The sequence below is a fragment of the Monodon monoceros genome, unplaced genomic scaffold (assembly GCF_005190385.1).
Source record: "Monodon monoceros isolate NGI ecotype Baffin Bay Population unplaced genomic scaffold, NGI_Narwhal_1 Super_Scaffold_11, whole genome shotgun sequence".
NCBI lineage: Eukaryota > Metazoa > Chordata > Mammalia > Artiodactyla > Monodontidae > Monodon > Monodon monoceros.
In genome coordinates, this window is record NW_021703767.1 from 83,687,543 (window position 1) to 83,712,181 (window position 24,639).

The 24,639-nt window shown below is 42.4% G+C and overlaps 1 protein-coding gene across 1 annotated transcript in view; it reads left to right on the forward strand.

The window, feature by feature from the left end:
- The window catches only part of MCF2L2 (MCF.2 cell line derived transforming sequence-like 2), a 194,542-nt gene that overhangs the window by 59,319 nt on the left and 110,584 nt on the right, over positions 1-24,639 (forward strand). The window contains exons 7-11 of the mRNA XM_029214819.1: positions 2,827-2,951; positions 3,549-3,663; positions 4,101-4,220; positions 13,199-13,390; positions 15,759-15,950. Coding sequence (XP_029070652.1) covers positions 2,827-2,951; positions 3,549-3,663; positions 4,101-4,220; positions 13,199-13,390; positions 15,759-15,950 — 744 coding nt within the window. The remainder of the gene's footprint in view (positions 1-2,826; positions 2,952-3,548; positions 3,664-4,100; positions 4,221-13,198; positions 13,391-15,758; positions 15,951-24,639) is intronic.

Here is a 24,639-nt window from a genome sequence, read left to right on the forward strand (position 1 = left end):
TACCAATAGGTATTTCAATAGATACAAAATACCGTAGGGTATTTTGATGTTAATACCCTAATAATCAGTGTTTTTATCTAGTTTTATATCACAGGGAGATCTCTCTCAGCAGTTACTGAGGAAAGGGGATGTCTCATCTCTTTCAAGGACTTTTTTCTCTAAATTGTGAAATTTGCATTTTAAAGGCCAGATTCTGGAATTCATTAGTCAACATTATAGACAACACAAGATAGTAGAGCTAACTTTTAATGGCAGATAGAGGGTAAGTATTAAAAGTGGAATAAGGAGTATAAAGCATTCATGTATTCCCTAGGCTGTCACTGATTGTTTTACTTCCCACCTTACCTCCACACCCAGCCCAAGACACAACCGAGCACAGGGCCTGCCATGTAAAAATAGTTCTTTATAGTAAATACATTTTAAATGAATGAATATGTGTCTACATTCATGCTTACCCTTGTCACAGAAAAGAATTCCTCCCAGAAAATTTAAATTCTTTTGACACTGAAGTAGTCCACAGTGCCTTGCTAAGTAGGTCTTCTTCTGACCAACTGCTTGTTTCCATAATGATGGAACCATAATGTTGAGTACACACTCGGACAGCCCTACCAGTTGTTAAAAGAATTAAAGATTTATATCCCTTGAGAGCTTCATTCTACCTCCCTGGCCCATTTCCTAGGACCCACAAGACCTCCTCATGATTCTGGCAACCCTTTAACCCACAAAAGGGTTAACACCTGGACCGCAGTTGGCCTCAGACCACAGTTGGCCTCAGGACTGTTTCAGCATTTCACAAACTCCATTTTGGGGTTAGGCAACTTACCTTTATGCTGTCCAAGTACCATAGTTACTTATTCTTTCCCTCCGTGTTTATGGCAGATTTTGGTAACCCTACTGAAGCTGACCATGTGGTCTGGCCCCAAAGTGTAACCAGGTTACAATTTTTCCATGTATTTTTTAAAATTTATTTTTTGCCATGCTGTGCAGCATGCAGTATCTTAGTTCCCCAGCCAGGGATCGAACCTGTGCCCCCTGCATTGGGAGCGTGGAGTCTTAACCACTGGACCACCAGGGAAGTCCCTTTCCTTGTATTTTTAACCATGTAAAGGAAATACACAGTGTATGACATCACTTACTAAGATTCATCTTTTCGCTCTCATATACTTTCCTCACATTCTGCAGCTTTTTGGCTGTATCTCTCTTACAAGTTTCCCCTTCCAATGTCTCCTTCTTGCCCTAGCAGTATGCTTCTTCTTGTTTGGTTCCTCCATCTTTCCTCCCAATTCTGTATTGCACATCCTGTATGTGTGTGAGTGTGTGTATAAATATATATAAATAAGATAATGGCTAATGCCACAATACTGCTGGAATGCCGGAAGCTTAGAAGCAGTTAAGAAACTGAGTAGAAAAGCCAAGACCCTTTTTCATGGGGAGGAGGAGGAGGGAAAAGCTAAGAGCACTTACTAATGAGTGCTTTTTTCTCCCCCACCATATCTTATTTGTCTTTATCCATCTGCAATGTAATTTCCTTTAGACCATTTTTAATTCATCCAACCTACAAATATTTAATGAGCACTGATGAGATAAGAAATGAGGGCTGATACCTGAGAGTGGAGAAGAAGGGATATGTCCAGTTACCAGGCAGGAATACCAGTCAAGTGGCCGACTTGGGGCATTACCTGGAGAGGACAGAGCCACAGGGGCTGTCCAAAGAATTTTGATCAGAGGAGTCAATCTATCATCAGCCAGGTCTTGGGACAAGTTTGAGGCTGGGTATAGGTAATGGAAGCCTTCAAAGGGGTGAATACTGGAGTGGGATGGGAGACGAGGAACAAAGGCGTAAGGTTGAGAGGGCCTGGATTTCTGTGTGACTGGAGTGGAGAGTATAAAACTCCTCCCACAGGGAATGAGTTCTGCATCAGTGAGGCTGGAGATGGCTGGGCCTGGAGGAAGAGATTTAGTGTTCATGTGCATCAAGGAGATTGTTTTGTAACTATTCTTACCTTCAGGGCATACCAAACGAGCATCCTGAGTGACCCAGGAACAAAACCCAAAACTCTCAGCAGCAAAATTCTAGGCCAGGCTCCACCCCTTTAGGCTACCCCTATGCTTAATGCTCAGGGCATTGAGAGACCACCTGTATTATGTGAGTAGAGGACTAGAGCCACTGGATTTGGAAAGAGAGAGGCTGACATCTTCCCTAGTTGCAGTGCCCTAAGTCCCTATGTAAAAAGAGGAGAATAGAATTGCCTTGGAAATATGAATCTTTCCCTGTCAAACTGAAATTGCTACCCATCTCTGCTGAACTTTGATAACTGAACAAGGCCACACTCTGGGGGCAGGACTGGCAGGTGTTTATTGATGAGACCAGATGAAGTTTTTTTTTATGGTCAACTAGCAATGATTACATTATTATTGCATGGCGTTTTCCAGCACTTAACATTTGATATCTGTCATTTTCTTGTTTCTGGTCACTATCTTGGATTAAAACCAGATTTTATTAACTAATTGTTTTTAATTTACAACAACTTGAGATACACACAAAAACTTAACAGTTGTTGCTTTTGGAATGGGAAAGTGAATGGGCTGTGGACACAGACTTGATGTTTTCAATATGTACCCTTTTGTATATTTTGAATTTTGTATTGTGTATGTATTACCTATTTAGGGATAAGTTAATCAATTTAAAAAGCTATAGCTTGACTTCTTTAGCATTTAATTTGCTATATAATAAAAATATACCGAGCTACCATTTTCCTCACCTCAAATCTACCTAGAATTTGCTTTTAATTCCTCCTAAGAGAGACTGTATTTTCCTTTCTCTAGGATGAGCTAAAATTACTTGGAAAGCAAGGGGCCACATTGCTGTCATGTATTCAAGAACAAGCAACCAAAAGTCCCACCAGCAAACTCAGTCTCAATGAAGCTGAGAATGTAGCTACCATGGAAAGGTGAGTGAGAGGGGTGGAATCTGCTTTTTCAGGAGAGAATACATAGAACCAGATGATCTGAAACAACCAAGAACAGATGGAAATAACTGCTTATGGGTCTTGGTGGGGTCACGAAAGAAGAATATTTGAGACAACGAAGGAAAAACCATGGTATCCTTCTGGCATCCATCTACAGAGATCTTTTTATGAGAATGCCATTCCCTCTTCCTATGATCTGCTTTCATCCCAGGATATCAAGGAAGATGGTAGTATTTACTGAGCTTCATTGCCAAATAACAGTTTGGTTGGGTGCTGTGCTTTGCACACCTGTCTTCTTAGGCGGAAAGAAATAGAGAGAAAGGTAAGGTTACCTGGGGTACATTTTAAAGCATAGCAGCTGCATCTGAAGTGAAGTGTCTGCCTAATCCTGAGGGTGTCCTGATTAAAAAATGGGAAATGTGGAAACCAGCTGAACTAGGAGAAAGTCATAGGTGACGCAGACTTCATAATAAGGAGATTATCACAATTAGTAACACTGACTAAAAACACGGGTGTTATCTCCATGAGCCTGTGGAAATGAATGCTGACTGCATGTCCTTTCTTGTTCTTTCTTGACAGGTTATTAGTTCAGTTGAATGAAACAGAAAAAGCCTTTAGTCAGTTCTGGTCTGAGCATCACCTGAAGCTTAATCAATGCCTACAACTGCAGCACTTTGAACACAATTTTTGTGAGGTATTATTTTCTTGTTTAATAAAACTTCCGTTATGTTTCAGTGACTTCTGGTTCTCTCTCCGCCCTTGAACTCTGGGCATCGGGCTTCCCTCCCCTCCCCAATCCAGTCCCCTCCTTATATCTTTGATTCCTCTTCTCACCTTTTCAGTGGGTTAGCAATGTACTAGAATCCCATTTTCCTGTTGGCATACATGGTATTTCAGTGATGGTTTACCTTCCTTTTTGATTCAGTGAAGCTTTAATATTCCATCCACGTGTGTCTCAGCACCCTCAGCTTAATCTGAAAGCTGATGAGCTGTAGGAAAAAAAAATCTATATAGATACACATATGTCCTGAATCCTTTTTGGATTTTCAAGTTGTCTAGAGTATAACAAACCTATACCTCCACATGGGTGTCCATTGGCTTATGTCTGGGCTTTTCTAATGTGTCTTGTAGGTTAAGTTTGCCCTGGACAATGTGTTGGCAGAGCAAGCGGAGTTTACAGACATCGGAGACAGTGCAACGCGTGTGGAGCAACTTCTTAAGGAATACAAAAAACTGGAAGGAAAAGGCCAGGTTTGTTTTTTTTGCCATTTTTGTGGACCATGAAGAGGGTCACTGTGGATGGTGACAGATCATGGCCACTCATTATTGCTAGAAGGTTGCCAAAAGACACAGGAATGCCCAAATCCTGCCTTTTCAGTGACCTGACACTCACCCCAGGTCTCCAGGGAGATATGCACATTAACAACTATGAGGAATGATGAGGGCAGTGAGAGTTCTGTTAAGGCTGCCAGAGCACCCAGTTGAGGCTGGAGGCTTCGGTGGGGTGAGAGTTCCAGGTGGCCCTGCCCATTCATGAGGTGACAGACTAGTGGGGGAAAAACAGGAAGTAAGGTCACACTGGGTATGTTACCCACTGGGCCAGAGGTTGGGGCAGGAGTTGGTGGTAAGGAGGGGAAACTTTTAAAGGGCAAACCAGAGAAAAATAACTAGTTTTATAATAGGCAAGATGGGGAAATTGGTCCACATTAGTTCTGTTGCTACAGAGAGTTGGCAAAGCTTTCTGCTTTCTCATGCTCAAAGAGTTGGAAATATCAAACTTGTAAAGGAACTTGAAAGGAATATATGTTTCAGATTCTCATACCAGAGTTAAACAGTTTCCCAGATCTGAACACAAATCAGCACTTAGGAGTGAGTCTATCTTAAGTCCTTACAAATTTGGCTTATTATGAATTTAAGAAAGCCCAGTCATCTTTCCAGAGAAGTTCCTTTCTGCTTTTCTTTAATTGGGTTCTCTATATTTTTGTCTCTTGGGAACTAAGTCTTCTATGGTTACCACTTCCTTTCTGATCTAATCTAGAGGTGTCTTTCCTCTAGATTATGGTAGATGGTAATTTTGTAGTACTAGAAATTTGCTTCTCAACGTGTGATCCTCTGGCCAGAAGCCGTCACCTGAGTGAGAACTTATTGGAAATATGGGTAAATCTCAGGCCCCACCTCAGAATCAGAATCTGCATTTTAATAAGATCCCCAGGCATTTGACACACACATTAAAGTTAGGCTTTTGACACTCACATTATTGTTAGTAACATACTTCCCCAGAGAATAGTAACAAACGTAAACCAAGGCCACTCTGGCTTTAAGAGCTGTCAGTTGTGAATTCTGAGCTGCACGTGCTTTTGCACATGTGTGAACACATAGACCCACCTGTGCACCCAGACTCTCACTCAGCAATCCCATTCTTACCTGGTGAGCACTCCTCTTATTGATGATCGTTGACAACTAAATGCTTTAGTGCTAAAGGCATGAGAAATGTTTATTAAACAATGAAAAAAATTGAATTTCATGTATCTGATAATTATATGTCTCAGAGGCTGCAAGATAGTCCCAGTTCTATGCAGTTCTGGTTTTTTTCAAGTGAACTCCTTATTAAATGTAGATGCTGTGTGTTTTCATTTACATACATTCATATTTTAGGGAAAATGCCTCATCAAGCCCAGTACCTTTATTTGTGGTTTAATAAATATGGTGTCATATATATATATCTCATCAAGGTAGCTACTGACCTACCAGGAAGGTATATCACCAAGGTAGCTACTGACCTACCAGGAAGGTACTCATTCATCACCAGGTATTCCTTGTCTTAGATTCTGTGGCTATAGTGGCAAACCAGACAGTCAAGACCCTGCTTTCATGGGGGTTACATTCTACTGGGGAGAGACAGACAAGTGAAAAGTAATCAAATAAATAATCATATCAGATAGTGACAAGTGGGATGAAGAAAATAACAGGACATGATAGAAAGTGACTGGGGGTGTTGCTACTTTAGTAGTCAGGAAAGGCCTCTCAGACCTTTGATCTGAGATCTGTATAGCCATGCAAAGATTTAGGGAATAGCAGTCAAGGCAGAGGAGCTGCAAGTACAAAGGTCTTGAGGTGGGAACGAGGCTGGGGGCCCAAGGAATGTGGCTGGAACATAATGAGACAGGAGAACACAGGTGGGAGCAATGGTGATGAGGACTGGATTTTATTCTCAGTGGAACGGGAAGCCATTGGATGGTGCTCTGGGTTGGGTTTTAAATACTGGGGGTGGATCTGCATGACTGCATTCACATCCTCTCTTCTGCCCACCTCCTTGGACTTGTGATCTTTGGTACATACTTCAAAAATCACTGACCGGAGGTAGGGGCAAAACCTATGGTCATGGGGCATCTTTCACGGGCAACATTCCTGAACAGCTGGGCTAACCTACAACCTGGAGCCCAGGAAGATTGGTTTTACCCATCCTGTGCCTTGCTTACCCTGTTTTTTACTTATTTGCTAAAGGATGCAGTAGACCTATCCCTCTGCCTTTGGGTGAACCAAATAAAGCTATCTTATCATAACCGGAACTTTTAAAACATTTCTTCACTCAGATTTGTAAGCGGCATTGTTTCTTCAAGTGATATGGGCCTGGCTAATCTTTCCATTTGTCCTGTAAAGTCTTAAAGGAAAAAGGTAATGTTTGGGTAGAAGCCACCAAAACCTGCTTGAGGTTTGTCCTTCGCTCAGCACCCAGGGGTCAGCTTCCCTTTCAGCAGAGCCACACACTGATTTCTGGGTTGTTGCCAACCCCCTTACTCTGTGCAGTGGCATCGTCCTCATGGTAGCCTCTGAGCCAACTGGAGCCTGTTCTTTTACCCTCTTCTGGTTTGAGGGTTTAATCGTCTTTTTGTTTTTTTATACTCCAGTAAAGATGTTAAAAAAAAAAGAAAGATACTAAGTGTTGTCTCTCCTTTTAGACCAGTGGTTCTTTTTTTTTTAGAATATCTTTATTGGAGTATAATTGCTTTACAATGGTGTATTAGTTTCTGCTTTATAACAAAGTGAATCAGTTATACATATACATATGTTCCCATATCTCTTCCCTCTTGCGTCTCCCTCCCTCCCACCCTCCCTATCCCACCCCTCTAGGTGGTCACAAACCACCGAGCTGATCTCCCTGTGCTATGCGGCTGCTTCCCACTAGCTATCTATTTCACGTTTGGTAGTGTATATATGTCCATGCCTCTCTCTCACTTTGTCCCAGCTTACCCTTCCCCCTCCCCATATCCTCAAGTCCATGCTCTAGTAGGTCTGTGTCTTTATTCCCATCTTACCCCTAGGATTAATCGTCTTTTGAGTGCTTATCTCTAATTCTGAGAAACAGTGGTTCCAGTACCCCTCGTACTTCTTTAAAAGCAGAATTTGCTATAGGGTTTTGGCTGTGAGGTATGCTGGGACCTTTGCTGATGGGCCAACAAGGAGCAGACCAGGACAAAACAGGGAGACCCAATCGTTTCTCAGCCTTGACATCTCCCTCCAAGGCCAGGGGCCAGCAGTTACACTACTGTGTCCAAGAAGGCATGGAGCCCAGATCATTAACCTCCTAGGGATGTAATCTAGCTGGAGGGGCATGCCTTTTTTTTTTTTTTTTTTTTTTTTGCAGTACGCAGGCCTCTCACTGCTGTGGCCTCTCCTGTTGCGGAGCACAGGCTCCGGACGCGCAGGCTCAGTGGCCATGGCTCACGGGCCCAGCCGCTCCGCGGCATGTGGGATCTTCCTGGACCGGGGCACGAACCCCTGTCCCCTGCCTCAGCAGGCGGACTCCCAACCACTGCGCCACCAGGGAAGCCCATGACTTTTTTCTTTAATGGAAATTTTCAAGCACACAAAAAAGTAGATTGACGAGTACAAGGAACTCCCATGTGTCTACAGCTCAGTTTCAACAACCATTAACTTTCTGCCTTTCTTGTTTCACCTGACCCTCTTCCGCATGCGTTCCATTCCTATGCCATTATCTGTGGGTCTGTCCTGGGTTCCCTATGTAGCAGTATCGCCCCTTCTTCACCATTTTCTTCCAGAATAAACATGTCCAGCTTCATCTGTTATAGCAATAGAGTCCTGGGGGAAAAATAAGCTGTTATTACAATAAAGGCTTCTGAATTACATGTTGCAACTTGACCAGCCTTCTGAAGTTTTCAGCATCTGAAAGATGCCAGGCAGGCTTATGATCAGAGTACCTGATTTCAGCCATTTCTTTCTCATTATTTCTTTTTACTTTGGAGGTTTTGTTGCCTGATTATCTTGAGCAGAAGCTATATAGACTGAAAAATAAAATGCAATTTGGAGGTTTTACAGTAAAGTTCTTGGCAGGCAACTGAAGGATTTGATAGTCATGAATAATAATGACTTCATTAATAATAATGTGCAGCCATTATTCTAGCACATGTGGGGAAGCCACGTAGGCTGGAAGGTGGCAAGACACAGGCTTTGGAGTTAGAAGGAACTGGATTCAAATCTCGGCTCTAACAGCTACCAACTGTGTGACCCTAGTCAAGTTTCTTAGCCTTTCTGAACATACCCTCTCATCTGTAAAGTGGGTAATAATTCCTACCTCACAAGAGTCCCTGGGAAGATGAAATGAATAGATGATGTATAGTAAGGACTTAGAGAGTGTCAGGAATGTAGTAGGTGGTCAGAGCTTAGAAGCTATTATTATTATCCATTCATTTCAGTAGAGTAATTTTCCAGCCATCCAGTGGTGAATTCTGTATTGTATTTATGGATCCCTTCCCAAAATCAATTTGGACCTGTTATGGACATCTTTCCTCCAACATCTCAAGTGTTTTAAGAACAGTTCTGAAGGGTGAGATGCTGCATGCCACAGGGACGCAGCTGTGACTGCCACAGGTAACCTGGGGAGCGTCCTGTGGTGAAGTTCCCTAGGCCCAGAAAACTTGTGCTATTCTTAATAAATTAGGCAGCTGGACTTTAAAAAAACAAGAGTCAACAGAGATGTACTGGCCAAGTTTTCATGTTTCTGCATTTGACTAAAGTCAGACAGGTTCAATCAACCAAATGAGGTCTCTAAGCTCAGGCAGGACAAGCACAGCCATTTTTCTCTGTGTGTGTTGGCCACAGCCAGATTCTGGAGCCAGACTGCTTGAGTTTGAAGCCTGGCTCTTCTCTTTCCTACCCGGGTCACCCTGGGCCATTGTGTCTCCACTCCTCTTTTGTAAAACAGCACATACATTAAAAGTTTGTTGTGAAGAGTAAAAGGAATCATTGATGTAAGCATTTTAAACAGTACCTGGCATATAGTAAGCTTTCAGTGAATGTTAGATGTTTTTGTTAATAGCAGAGGTGGTGGGGTAAATTCTGGGCTGCAGAATATTTCCTAGGTTCAACGTTCAGTGACTGAGCAGTTCTAGTAAGAGTGTCTCATTCATTCTTATATTCATTCTGCAAATATTTATTGATCTCCTACCGTACCACATACTGCTCTGAGTTCTGAGGACACAGCAGTGAGCAAAAAAGTCAAAAATCACTGCCCAAGGAATTAGAATTCTAACCTCCTTTGAGCGATGGTGACCAAGTGCATCTGGGCCATTGCTGTTTAGAATAAGTGCACTGAGTATTTATCCCTGAGTTCTTTTAAATAGCCACTGCTTGATTCATGTCTCTTTATTCCCATATCATTACTCCTTTTTTTGTTTTGCACAACAATCATTTGTTCTTAAGTACCTAATACGTGCTGTGTACTATTTTTTTGTTTTGTTTTGCACAACAATCATTTGTTCTTAAGTACCTAATACGTGCTGTGTACTATTTAAGTTGAATAAGAGCTGGTGCATGCCCACAAGGGTCTGTGGCATAGTGTGGGCAATAGACAACTGACCACAACACAGTCAAGTTCATGCTCTGATCAAGAAAGGCCTAGCGGGCTTCCCTGGTGGCGCAGTGGTTGAGAGTCTGCCTGCCGATGCAGGGGACGCGGGTTCAAGCCCCGGTCCGGGAAGATCCCACATGACGCGGAGCGGCTGGGCCCGTGGGCCATGGCCGCTGAGCCTGCGCGTCCGGAGCCTGTGCTCTGCAGCGGGAGAGGCCACAGCAGTGAGAGGCCTGCGTACTACAAAAAAAAAAAAGAAAGGCCTAGGGTGTTATGGGAGCACAGAGGAGGGGCATCAAAGTAAAAAGGTGGAGTCAGAGGAAGTTTCCTGAAGAAGATGAACTCTGAAGGGTGATTTGGAGTTAGTTACAGAGTAGTGTGTGTACATGGTGGGGCGGGGGGAGTAGGGGAAAGGTAGGGGAAGAGGTAGGGGGAGGGGTGATGAGGGAAGGATGGGGTTTTCTAGGCAGAGAGAGCAAGTAGAGAAGGCATGGAGGCCTGAAGCTGCCTGAATATTTGGGGGACTACAAGGGAGTCATTAGTCCAGTTACAGCAGAGGATGGGATGACAGAGTGAAGGAGGAGGAGCCACAGGTATGAGCCAGAGAGTGAAAGGCCTTCTGTGCATTGGTCAGGAGTTTGAACTTCTTCCTGAAGACAGTAGGGAGCCAGGAAAGGATTTGAGGCTCAGGAGTGATGTAGACAGGAATAGACGTCGTGATGGAATTGCCATTTTGTCAGTAGTGTGGAGCGTGATTTGAAGGAGAGCCTGAAGGAAATCAAGGAGACCAGCTGTCCCAGTCAGAAAGCACCAAGGTCTGAGCACACAGTGACAAGGAGGTGGTAGGGAAGGGCTGAGTTCAAAACGGATTAAGAAGGATGTGTGCTCCGTGGGACTTGGCTAATGATTGACTGGGTAGGGGGCAGGGGTTTTGAAATTGTTGAAATCATACACCGCTGTAAATTAAGAGAGGGGCAGGTTGTCATCACCTGGAGTCACCATGTTTCCTAGTGTTACTATGAAAAGCTAAACCAGGGCAAATGTGGCACCCTGGATGCTCAACCTGGTCAGCAAGGGTGTGTGTGGGCCTCCTGTGCTGGAGGCCTCTGGGGACGTGGCAGTCATCTGTCTTGACTCAGGTCAGTGTTGTTCACACAGTTCCAGCCAAGCAGATCACTGCATCCCCTAGTTCATTGGTTCATTTATTCTTTTATCTTATTGACCAAATATTTATGGGATGCCTACTAAGTGATCTCACGGAGCTTATGTATTGGTGGGCATGGGTGGAAGAGGGAGGAATCATACCTTAAAGTAGAGAAAGAAAATACTTTCAGGTAGAAGTAAGTGCTGTTATAAAATGAGAACAAAGTGAGGGAGAGGGCCTGGGAGGGGGTGAACTAAGAGCATAGACCTGGGAGGAGCATCCCAGGGAAGGGTGCTGAGATAGGAGCTGGTTTGGTTGTTGGCCTTGTTAAAGCCATACCTCTTACCTGGATTACTGCAGTAGCCCCCTAACTGGTCTCCTTGCTTTCCCTCTTCTCTAGCATTCTTGACACCACAGCTGAAGCAATCCTTTCAAAAATATGAATGAGGTCCTGTCTTCGAAACCGTCCAGTGCATCCCATGTCACAATGAATAAGAGACAAAGTGCCCGCAATGGCAGCAAGGCCCTCCCTGGTCAGATCCCCCTCTTTCCTCTCTGCTCATGTCCCTCCTTTCCTCCTTGCTTCCTCTGCTGCAGTCACAGTAGCTTCCTCCTGCTACCTGAACATGTCAAACATGCCCCCATCTCTCTCAGCCGAGTGCTGCATGGTTGTCCCTCACTTCACATCTTGGCTCCTGTGTCAAGGGTCCCCAAGACCACACCCAGATTTGAAGATTTGCTAGGAGAGCTCATAGGACTCAGCATATAATTATGCTTATGGTTATGGTTTATTACAGTGAAAGGATACCAAGGAAAACCAGCAAAGGGAAGAGGTGCATGGGGCAAAGTCTGGAGGAAACCAGGTGCAGGCTTCCAAGGGTCGTTTCCCATTGGAGTCCCACAGGATGCACGTAGTGCCGCCAACAATGGCTTGCACCGGCATTGTAAAATGTTGCCTGTCGGGGAAGCTCATTAGGGGCTTAGTGCCCAGAGTTTTTGTTGGGGGCTAGTCATGTTGGTGGCCTCTGACTGGCGTATACCAGAATTCCGGAATCCCAGAAGAAAGCAGATCTTCAGCATAAAACATATTGTTTGCACAAACAGTTTAGATACCATGAGCCATTCTGATTAAGGATGATAGGAACCCTCCTGACTGTCCCAGATGCCAGCCGAGGACCAACCTTGCAAGCAGGCCTTTCTAAGGACAGCAGTTTCAGGCTGCTGTGTTCTGCACAGCATGGCCAGCACCTTCTCAGTGAGTCCTTCTCTCACTACCCTATTTAAAATAGCAGCTCCTCCACCAGTGCTCCCGGCCCTCCTCTCCCTGTTTGATTTTTCTCCATAGCTCTCACCACTGTCTAAGATATTATATTATCTACATATTTGTTTATTGCCTGTGTCTCCTACTAAAATGTAAGCTTCGTGAGGGCAGGGAATTTTGCCTGCTTTGTTTACCACCAAACCCCCAGTACCTGGACAGTGCTTGGTACATGGCAGGTCCTCAATGATACATGATGAATGAATTAAAAACAGGAAAAACTTGGTACATATGGTTAGAACGAAACAAGCTGTGCAGAAAGAGGGAGGAGATACAGTTGCTAAGCAGACGATATCAGATCAGACAGGGACCTTGTGGGCTGCAGGAAATGGTTTAGACAAACATAATTCTTAAGTCTCATGATCCCCCCATAGGGTTGCCCAAACCAGATCTCTACTATTTTCTCAACCTCAGCTTTACTCCCCACTCTCCTCAGGGCCACATGTTTGTCCCTTTTCCTTTTCCATTCAGTTGACAAGATAATTCAGTCTCCAATTCTGTGCAGTATAATACTTCATGCTCTTCTGCCCTAGAATTTATCACAGTTGTAATAAGTTAATTATTTGTATAATTTGTTTAGTATCTGAGTTCTCCATTGAACTGAAAATTCCTGGCTTGTTAACACTATATCCTCAGTGCTTAACCCAGAACTCAACAAATATTTGAATGAATGACTTGCTCTTCTTCAGAGTGCAGATGACCCTGGACTAGGCTAGACCTCCTGGGGACCTTGAACCACCCCAGTGCTTTCCCAGGTTCCCCAGCCCCAGTCTCTGAGCCTAAAACCTGACCAGCCCCTCCGTAGCCTCCCTCCAAGTTTGGAGCACACAGTGCCAGGCAAATACCAGCCTCACCATGACTCGGCTTCTGATGCTTGGCTGTGGATGTTCACTTTGCAGGAGTCCTTGGAAAAGGCCCAGCTGCTTGCAGTAATTGGGGACCAGCTCATACAAAGCCACCACTATGCAGTGGACTCCATCAGACCCCAGTGTGCAGAGCTCAGGCACCTCTGTGATGACTTCATCAATGAAAACAAGAAAAAACATGACATTTTAGAAAAGTCCTTGGAGTTGCATAGACAGTTGGACAAGGTAAGCAAAACAAAGCTGCAAACATGATGTCTGCAAAATGTTCTGTGAAACATTCTTAATCATACTTGCCCTCCCTGCCCCTCACGATTCCTGAGATGAGAGGATAAAGTCCTTCATGTGAAAACAGCGCTCAAGAGGCGTTAAAAACTGTGCAGATTCTAAGTCATAGAGGTATTGAAGGTCAAAAATGCCCCAGCCATCCACCACATCCCATTTGAATAAACTATTAAGTCCGTGTCCTCTGTGTGGACCCAGACTTAAAGAGTGTGTTTTGGCCTGGCCCTGTGGGGCCTTTCATGATTCCCCATCAGGTGTAAAGAGAACCAAGCACTATAGTTGCAAAGTGCTTCTCCTCATGTAAAGGCATCAGATTGTGAATCCTTTTGAAGAAGCCTAAGTAATAACAACCACTATACACTCCTGCCATTTACTGAGCACCTACTATGTTCCTACCAGGAGCATAATTATGTCATCTATTTAATCCTCAAGACAACCTATGAGGAGGATATTAATGGCCTCATTTAACAGAGACAGAAATTGGTATTCAGCATAGTTAAGTCAATGGGTCACAACATTTAGTACATGAGGTGAGCTTGCTATAATTGCAGATTTCCTGATGTACCACTCGGGAGGCTCTGATTTAGTAAGTGTGGGATGATGCCCAGGAATCAGTATTTTCCTCAAGTGCCCAGGTGATTTGGTGCAGGTAGTACATGAACAACACTGAAAAACCCTGGGGTAAAAGATTGCCCAAGACCACACATGGCGTAAATAGGGGATCACAGGTTTGAAGTGAGGACTGACAAATTCCAAACCCCAGGCTCCTTAGACTAGACAGCAACACTGTATGCAGAGTGCTCACGGGGAGGGGGCACAGCCCCCGCTGCCCTTCAGCAGTGATCTCTGAGGCAAGTGCCAGTCAGCAGGAGCTGTGACTGCTGGAGCCTGCTCTGTCAGCTGTTCCCAGGCATCAGAGAGCTCCCCGCTGTGAGTCAGCATGCTCCATTTCCACAATTGTTTCTCTCTGATAGCTGGGGGCACCCGCCCAGGCTGTTTACATCATCCCACTGCCAAAGGGATTTTAGTGTCAAGGAAATATAGCTGTTCCAGAAGCAAGTGGCTCAGAAGGACCTGCCAGAGATAATAGCTTAACGCCAGTCTGTGGACTGCGTGTGTGTGTGTGTGTGTGTGTGTGTGTGTGTGTGTGTGTGTGTGTGTGTGTCTCGGAGAGTGAGTAGCTGCTGTGACTCTGCAGAAGACCCCAGCTTAGTGTTTTCTGCAGATACAGGCATGATGTTTAAAGAGAAAGTTTTCACAGTATATATCAAAGCATAATTTTCTATTATTTTGGAAGTCCAAAAATATAGGAAGGAGGAGGAAAAAAGTTACTTATGGACACTAATTACATTCCACTCCCCTCCTCATCCCCACACAGTGGGAATCATCCATTTTTAAATAGCTTTATGATTTTTTTGTTATTCTAATAGTAGTACACATTCAGTGTAGGTAATTTAGGGAAAGTAAAGACAAATTTAATTTGCCTGTAATTTTCCCACTTAGAGATAACTACTTTAGAGAGCTCCCTTTTGGTCTTTTATCTCTGTACAGTTATTTTACATAGCTTTTCAGGTCACAGGGTAAATGGAAATGCAGATGTACTTGCAAGGGCAGCTTTTTTTCATACAAATATTCAGACAGCACAATGGCCCTTGTCTTTTTCTAAGTTTTTAAAAAATTGAATTGTTAGAATTCATTACTTATCTGCTTTCATTCCAGCATTCTGGAAAGTTTAAGTACTGCTGTTCTGAGCTAAAAGCTTTGCATTCTTAGATGCTTCCCTTGGAAAGACAAACGCTAATAAATGCAAATGTGGACAGAGGACAGTGGTGTTTGTGTTAAAAGAGACATTCCCTCTCCCAGGAAGGCATGTAGGAGTCAGGTCTAAAGCCTCATTATTTACTCTGTGCTCTTGTAACCAATTAGGATGCAAGAAATTGGCCTAGAAGGTAAACCCAAAAAGCCACTGGTTGCATTTCTCTATGGTTAGACCAAACGTAGAAATACTCAACCCTCTCCTCTTAGAGATGTGGCAATTACTGTCAGTGGAGAAAAGAAGAATGCTTATATGATTTATTTTTTGACTAAGTGACTTCCTTGAAAAGTATGCAGATGTAAAATTGATTTGGGCTTGTCCACCTCATGGTTATATTTATAGTGGTTGGACCTCTAAACTCGATGCTGTGCCATGACAATTCCTTGTTGTCTCAGAATCCTTGTAGACCCCATATGAGGTTGGACCTCCTGAGGACTGTGGTGGCTGAGTTGTGGGCAGGCTAACTGCAAAGGGCACTGTGTTTCTTTCTAAAAGGTCAGCCAGTGGTGTGAAGAAGGAATCTACCTCTTGGCTTCCCAAGCTGTAGACAAGTGCCAGTCCCGAGAGGGGGTTGACATTGCCTTGACTGACATTGAGACATTCCTGGGCACAGCGAAGGAGTACCAGTTGCCCAGCCCCAACGAGTTTTACAACCAGTATGAGCTGATGCTCACTCTTGATGTAAAGGTAACGTTTCTGAGTTATTTTGATCCTGTGGTTGGGAAAGGGATGTGGGGGGACTTTGCCTGTTGCCCAAGAAAATCTATGTAGGATGTACTGAGCAGATTAACTGGCTCTTGAGCCCTCAGGTGGCCTCTTAGACTCCTGGTCTGTGCTTCCTGGCAAACTGACCCTTCATGGCCTGATTCAAATATCACTTTCACTCATTCATTTCTCCGCAAATACTTATAAGCATCTCTGATGTATTAGGCACTGTGCTGAATGCAGAGGACACAATTATGAGCAGAAATAGATGTGGTTCCATCCTTCATGGAACTTACAGTGTATGTATGTCATACAGTTTATGTATGACATTAATAAATATCAAACACAAAACACAAAAATGTGTTGCAAGCTGAGACAAGTGCTCTGAAGGATGGATTCAGGGTTCTATGGGGTATGTGACAGAGGAACTTGACCTGGACTGGGGGTCAGGGAAGTTCCCTGGGAAGAGTCACTTGAGCCAAGGCCCAGAAAATGAGTAGAGAAGATGGGGGAGGCTTTCCAGACAGAAGGATCAGAGTGTGCAAGGCTGTAGGGCTGAAGGGAGCCTGGCACAAGTGCAGAACACAAAATTCAGAATGGCTAGAGTACAGAGAACAAGGGAAGAGTCTTTGGGGTGAGATTAGAGAGGTGTAGATGAAGTGTGGCTTCGCTGGCCATATGAAGGAGTTTGGTCTTTATTCTGAGAGCCACTGAAGGATTTAAGCAGGGGAATAACTTGATCAGATCTGCATTTTGAGTGGAGCACTGTTCTGTGGAGCCAGCAGCGTTATAGATAGTACACCTTCCTCTTAGATCCACATCACCTTGTATGTACTTCTGCAGAAGGGGCTTTTTTACCTCTTTTGAGTCATGGACCCTTTTGCGAATCTGATTCACATATTTTCAGGGTTCCACACACTCAAAATGATTGAATGGAGTTTGATGTAGGCACTGTTTACAAAGATATGGGCAGAATTTAGGAAACCCAATATGGATGGTGAAGCACCCTGGGCTACAAAGAAACAGGGAGCAGTTACCACCCCTAAGCCTGAAAGACAAAGGGGAACCCAAGAAGCACTACAGCTGTGACTGTAAGAGAGGTAGCCAGTAAGATCTGTGGCCTTGGGCAGAGGAATGCAGCCACTGGTGGAGAAATATATACCCCTACTTTTCTCTCTCCCTCTCAGATTTCCTGGTGGTACATCTCACTAGCCAAATCCAGCTAAAAGCCCATGGGCATCTAGTGAGCCCATCTGATGGAGACTGTAGAGGTCAGCTTCCTGGGACACAGAACAGTATAGAGAAGATATAGTGGGGGAGCAGACAGGGAATACCCAGCATATATAACTTTTTATGATTAATTTTAGGGGACACCCTGAAGTCCATCCATGGATCCAGGCTAAGAGACTTTGCTCCAAAATGATACATAACAAACTGTATTCTAGCTATTTATTTTTAATGTCTGTCTTGTCTGTTACACTGGGAGCTGCAGTGAGGCAAGAGCCTCACCCATCTCTGTGTCCCTGGGCCTAGTCTGTGCCTGGTGTCCAATCCGTGTTTGCTGAACAAGTGGCAGGTGGCAGAGTGGGTCAGATACAGTGGGGGCAGCTTGGTGTAGGATTGTGCCTCAGTGATGTTCTTTCCCTGACTCTTCCCAGTGAGTTTTGGTGGTAAGATGTGATCTTGAGGTGGTACTGGGGGTGGTTAGGCAGGTCTACCTTCCCCTGACATAGGGACCCTTCTACTTCCCTGCAGAGAGGACAGAGAGAAGGCCCATCTGGTGTGTGTGCTATATTGTAGACCCAGGATTGGTAGCCTCATATCATATTCCTAAAGGAGAACAGTCTCACCCAGCTCCACGTCCATTAGCTCCTCAAACAAGTGTATCAGGTCAACCAGGGAAACTTGTGGCCACAGCTGCCATTTTGGCCAACATCAGCAAACTTCCTGACCACACCAGCCACCAGGAAATAAATAAAACTTGATAAACCACCTCTGGGAAATAGGCAGAAACATGGAGGAAGGAGAAGACCAGAAGAAATATTTATTTTAAAAATTCAAAATGGACCAAAAAAATCCCCCAAACCTATCTTTTCTTCTTTTGGTTTGGAGTAAAATTCTAGATTATAATATTTAAATATGCTGCTGTGTCAGAGTTTTGTCCACTGAGGAGTAATAACTTGGTTGTCAAAACTTGTACTCTCTCTATATAAAAATAATCCTAGTTATATGCATATACACACTTTGGTATAGACACATGTATCTCCTTGGGCAGTTGATGCCAGGCATAGAAACAATGAGACCCCTACTATCAATGAGCACACCCACCACCGAGATCTTGGTTTCTTATACCATTCTCCAATAGAAGAGAACAGGGCTCCTTGGAGAAATGTCTGTATCTAGGACTGGGAAAGGAAATACACAAAATGATCCTAGAGAGGGAGATCAAGATGGCAGAGTAGGGGGATGCAGAGCTTACCTCCCCCAACAAACACATCAAAAATACATCTACAAGTGGAGCAATTCTCACTGGAAACAAACGAGACTGGCAGAAAGACACTTACACAACCAAAGCTGTAAGAAAGATCCACATGGAATCAGGTAGAAAGGGAAGAAAAGCAATCAGGTTGGGACCACACCCCTGGGAGGGGACACAGAGAGGAGGGGGGTTACACAGGTTCAGAGATGCTCCCTGAGGAGTGAGCAGTTTGAACCACATATTGGGTGCCCCAGCCCCAGGGTCTGACACTGGGAGGACAAGTCCCTTTAGCTGGATTAAAAACCAGTGGGATCAAACAACACATAAAAAAGATTAGACACCACAATGAAATTGGATTCATCCCAGGGTCACAAGTATGGTTCAACATATGCAAATTGATCAGTGTGATACACCACATCAACAAAAGAAAAGACAAAAGCCACATGATCATCTCAATAGATGCAGAAAAAGCATTTGATAAAATTCTACATCCATTCATGAGAAAAACTCTTACCAAAGTGGGTATAGAGGGAATATATCTCAACATAATAAAAGCTATTTATGACAAACCCACAGCCAACATAATACTAAATGGTGAAAAGCTGAAACCCTTCCCACTAAAATCTGAAATAAGACAAGGATGCCTGCTCTCACTACTTCTATTCAACATAGTATTGGAAGTTCTAGCCACAGCAGTCAGACAAGAGAAATAAATAAAAGGTATCCAAGTTGGAAGAGAAGATGTAAAATTGTCATTATATGCAGATGACATGATAATATATATAGAAAACTCTGAAGACTCCACACAAAAACTGCTAGAACTGATAAGTGAATTCAGCAAGGTAGCAGCATGCAATATTAACATACAGAAATCTGTTGCATTCTGTACACTAAAAAAGGGAAAGTAAAAAACAATCCCTTTTAAAAAAAAACAAAAAACAATCCCTTTTAAAATTGCATCAAAAAAAAAAAAACACTCAGGAATAAACCTGACCAAAGAGGTGGAAAGACTTATGTGCTGAGAACTATAAAGCATTAATAAAGGAAATTGAAGATGATTCAAAGAAATGGAAAGATATCCCATGCTGTTGGATTGGAAGAATTAATACTGTTTAAATGGCCATACTACCCAAAGTAATCTACAGATTTAATATGATCCCTATCAAATTACCATGACTTTTTTCACAGAACTACAACAAATAATCCTAAAATTTATATGGAACTATAAAAGACCCAGAATTGCCAAAGCAATCCTGAATAAAAAGAACAAAGTGGGAGGCATAACCCTGTAGACTTCAGACAATACTGCAAAGCTACAGTAATCAAAACAGCATGGTATTTGCACAAAAACAGATGTATGGATCAATGAAACAGAATAGAGAGCCCAGAAATAAACCCACACACCTATGGTCAATTAATCTTTGACATAGGAAGCAAGAATATACAATGGAGAAAAGACAGTCTCTTCAGTCAGTGGTGTTGGGAAAGATGGACTGATGCATGTAAGTCAATGAAGTTAGAACACTCCCTCACACCATACACAAAAATAAGCTCAAAATGGCTTAAAGACTTAAATATAAGACATGACACCATAAAACTAGAAGAAAGCATAGGCAAAACATTCTCTGACATAAATTGCAGCAATGTTTTCTTGGGTCAGTCTCCCAAGACAATAGAAATAAAAGCAAAAATAAACGGATGGGAGCTAATCAAACTTACAAGCTTTTGTACAGCAAAGGAAACCATAAATAAAATGAAAAGACAACCTACAGACTAGGAGAAAATATTTGCAAACAATGTGACTGACAAGGGCTTAATTTCCAAGATATACAAACAAACGACCCAATTGAAAAATGGGCAGAAGATCTAAATAGACATTTCCCCAAAGAAGACATACAGATGGCCAAGAGGCACATGAGAAGATGCTCAGTGTTGCTAATTATCAAAGAAATGCAAATCAAAACTACAATGAGGTACCACCTCACACCAGTCAGAGTAGGCATCATTAAAAAGTCTACAAATAACAAATGCTGGAGAGGATGTGGAGAAAAGGGAACCCTTCTACACTGTTGGTGGGAATGTATATTAGTGCATGCATTATGGAAAACAGTATGGAGGTTCCTCAAAAAACTAAAAACAGAGTTGTCATACGATCCAGCAATCCCACTCCTGGGCATATATCCAGACAAAACTAATTTAGAAAGATACATGCACCCCAGTGTTCATTACAGCACTATTTACAGTAGCCAAGACATGAAAGCAACCTAAATGTCCACTGACAGATAAATGGATAAAGAAGATGTGGTATATATATACAATGGAATAGTACTTGGCCATAAAAAAAGAATGAAATAATGCCATTTGCAGCAACACGGGTGGACCTGGATATTATCATACTAAATGAAGTAAGTCAGAAAGAGAAAGACAAATATCATATGATGTCACTTATATGTGGAATTTAAAATATAACAAATGAACTTATTTACGAAACAGAAACAGATTCATGCCAGCACACACCCCAGCCTGCACCAGGTGCCCACTCTGGCACCTCTTGTTCCAGCACTGCACCCCTCTGGGGCAAAGGTATCAATGCTGGAGGGGGAAGGGGAGAGCAGACACTTAGAACCAGCTCGGACCCAGCCCTCAGGACCTCTGTTCCAGCAATTTGAGATCAGACCCCACACCCAACAGGGCAGTGATGGCCACTGAGCAGAGGGGAAGTCCTGCCTCACACCTGGCCCTGGCTTCAGCCCCTCCTTCTCCAGCCCCACCACCTACCAAGATGCTAGCTGCCAGCACACCCTGAGGAAAGATGTGACTTGTGCTCATGTCAGATCCAGCCCTCCCATCAAAGCTACTGGACACATGCAGATTGTGTAGGGATGTTCCCACAGAGGACAACCCTTCAAGACCAGGATAGATAACTGTTTCACCTAATTTCATAAAGACAGAAAAAGTTAAGCAGAATAAGAAGACAGAGAAATTTGTTTCAAATGAAAGAACAAGGAAAAAAACCTGAAAAAACAACTAATGAAACAGAGATAAATAATTTACCAGATAAATAGTTCCAAGCATTAGTAATAATAATGCTAACTGAACCAGGGAAAAGAATAGATGAACACAGTGGGAATATTAAGGAACTAGAGAGCTTCTCTGGTGGCACAGCGGTTAAGAATCCGCCTGCTACTGCAGGAGACATGGGTTCAAGCCTTGGTCCGGGAAGATCCCACATGCCGCGGAGCAACGAAACCCATGCACCACAACTACTGAGCCTGCACTCTAGCGCCTGCAAGCCACAACTACTGAGCCCGCAAGCCACAACTACTGAAACCCGCATGCCTGGAGCCCATGCCCTGCAACAAGAGAAGCCACCGCAATGAGAAGCCTGCGCACCACGATGAAGAGTAGCCCCCATTTGCTGCAAATAGAGAAAGCCTGCATGCAGCAATGAAGACCCAACACAGCCAAAAATAAATAAATAAACTAAATAAATGTATTAAATAAAAGAAGGAACTAGAAAATATAAAAAAAGAACCAGTCAGAACTGAGGAATACAATAACTGAAATGAAAAACACACTAGATGGAATTAAAAACGGACTAGGTGATACAGAAGAACACATAAATTGTCTGGAAGATAGAGTAATGGAAATCACCCAATCAGAGCAGCAGAAAGAAAAAGAAATTTTAAAAAGGAGAATAGATTAAGAGACCTCTGGAACAACATCAAGCATACCTGCATTCGCATTATAGGGGTCCCAGAAGGAAAAGAGAGAGAGAAAGGGGTTGAAAATGTATTTGATGAAATTATGGCTGAAGACGTCCCAAACCTGAGGAAGGAAACATATCCAGGTACAGGAAGCAAAGAGGATTCTGAAAAAGTTGAACCCAAAGAGACCCACATTAAGTCATCATAATTAAAATGGCAAAAGTTAAAGAGAGAATTCTAAAGTCAGCAAGCGAAAAACAAAGAATGATATAAAAGGGAACCCTCATAAGGCTATCAGCAGATTTTTCTGCAGAAACTTTGCAGGCCAGAAGGGATTGGCCGTGATATATTTAAAGTGCTGAAAGGGTAAAACCTACAATGCAGGATATTCTACACAGCAAGATTATCTTTTAGAGATAAAGAACTTCTCAGATGAGCAAAAACTAAGAGTTCATCGATACTAAATGGACGCTAAAAGAAATATTAAAGGCTCATCTCTAAATGGAAAGAAAAGGCTACAAGAAGAAGTAAGAATCTATAGGAAAGGAGAAATCCCAATAGTAAAGGCAAATATATAGTAAAGGCTGTGGATGAACCATTTAAATAAGCTAGTATGAAGATTAAAAGACAAAAATTATTATAAAATCAACTATAACTACAATAAACAGTGAAGGGGTACACATGAAGATGTAAAATATGACATCAGAAACACAAAACATGGGGAAGGGAAATTTTAAAAATGTAGCTCTTTTAGAATGTGTTTGAACTTAAATGAGTATACCAGTTTAAAACAAGTAATTATAGTTACCGGTCAACATAGAATGAACCCCATAGTAACCACAAATCAAAACCTACAATAGAAACACAAAAACCCAAGAGGAAAGAACACAAGCATTCCACTAAAGAAAATCATGAAACCACGAGGTAAGAAACTAAAAGAAGAAGGAAACAACAGAGAAGAACTACAAAAAGAACCAGAAAACAAGTAACAAAATGGCAACAAGTACAAATATGTCAATAATTATTTTAAATGTCGATGGACTAAATGCTACAATCAAAAGACATAGAATGGCTGATCAGATAAAAAAAGAATAAGACCTCTCTATAGGTGGCTTACAAGAGACTTCAGAGCTAAAGACACACAGACTGAAAGTGAGAGGATGGAAAAAGATATTTTGTACAAATGGAAACAAGAAAGCAAAGGTAGCAGTATCAGACAAAATGGACTTTAAAACAAAGTCTATAACAAAGGACAAAGAAGGGCATTGTATAATGATAAAAGGATCAAGAATATACAAGGGATATAACACTCATTAACATATATGTACCTAGCATAGGAAAACCTAAATATATAAAGCAAATATTAACAGACATAAAGGGAGAATCCCATCATAATACCATAATAGTAGGTGACTTTAACATCCCACTCATATCAATGGACAAAACATCCAGACAGAAAAATCAATAAGGAAACAATACTCTTAAATGGAATATTAGACCAGTTGGACTTAATAGATAGCCACAGGACATTCTATCCAAAACCAGCAGAATATACTTTCTTTTCAAGTGCACATGGAATGTTCTCCAGGATAGGTCACATGCCAGGCTACAAAACAATTCTCAACACATTTAAGAGGATAGAAATTATATCAAGCGATTTTTCTGACCACAGATATATGAAACTAGAAATCAATTACAGGAAGAAAATGGGAAGAACACAAACATGTATAGACTAAACAGCATGCTACCAAAAATCCAGTGAGTCAATGAAGAAATCAAAGAGGAAATTAGAAAATACCTCAAGACAAGTGGAAATAAAAACACAACTTTCCAAAATCTATGGCACGCAGCAAAAGCAGTTCTAAGAGTTTATAATGATACAGGACTACCTCAAGAAACAAGAAAAATCTCAAACAACCTAACCTGGCATCTAAAGGAATTAGATAAAGATGAACAGAGCCCAAAGTCTGCAGAAGGAAGGAAGTAATAAAGATCAGCGAAGAAATAAATAAAATAGAGACCAAAAAGCAATAGAAAAGATCAATGAAACCAAGAGCTAGTTTTTTGAAAAGATAAACAAAATTTAAAAGCCTTTATCTAGGCTCATCAAGAAAAAAGAGAGAGGACCCAAGTTAACAAAATAAGAAATGAAAGAGGAGAAATAACAACCAATATCACAGAAATACAAAAAAAAATCATAATACAAAGTTATATGCTAACAAATTGGACAACTAGAAGAAATGGATAAATTTCTAGAAGCATACAATCTTCAAAGACTGAATCAGAAAGGAATAGACAATCTGAACAGACCAATCACTAGTAGTGAGACTGAATTTGTAATAAAAATACACTCCCATCAAACAAAAGTCCGGGACTAGATGGCTTCACAAGGGAATTCTACCAAACATATAAAGAAGAGAAAATACCTATCCTTCTCAAACTATTCCAAAAAAATGAAGAAGAGGGAGCACTCCCAAATTCATTC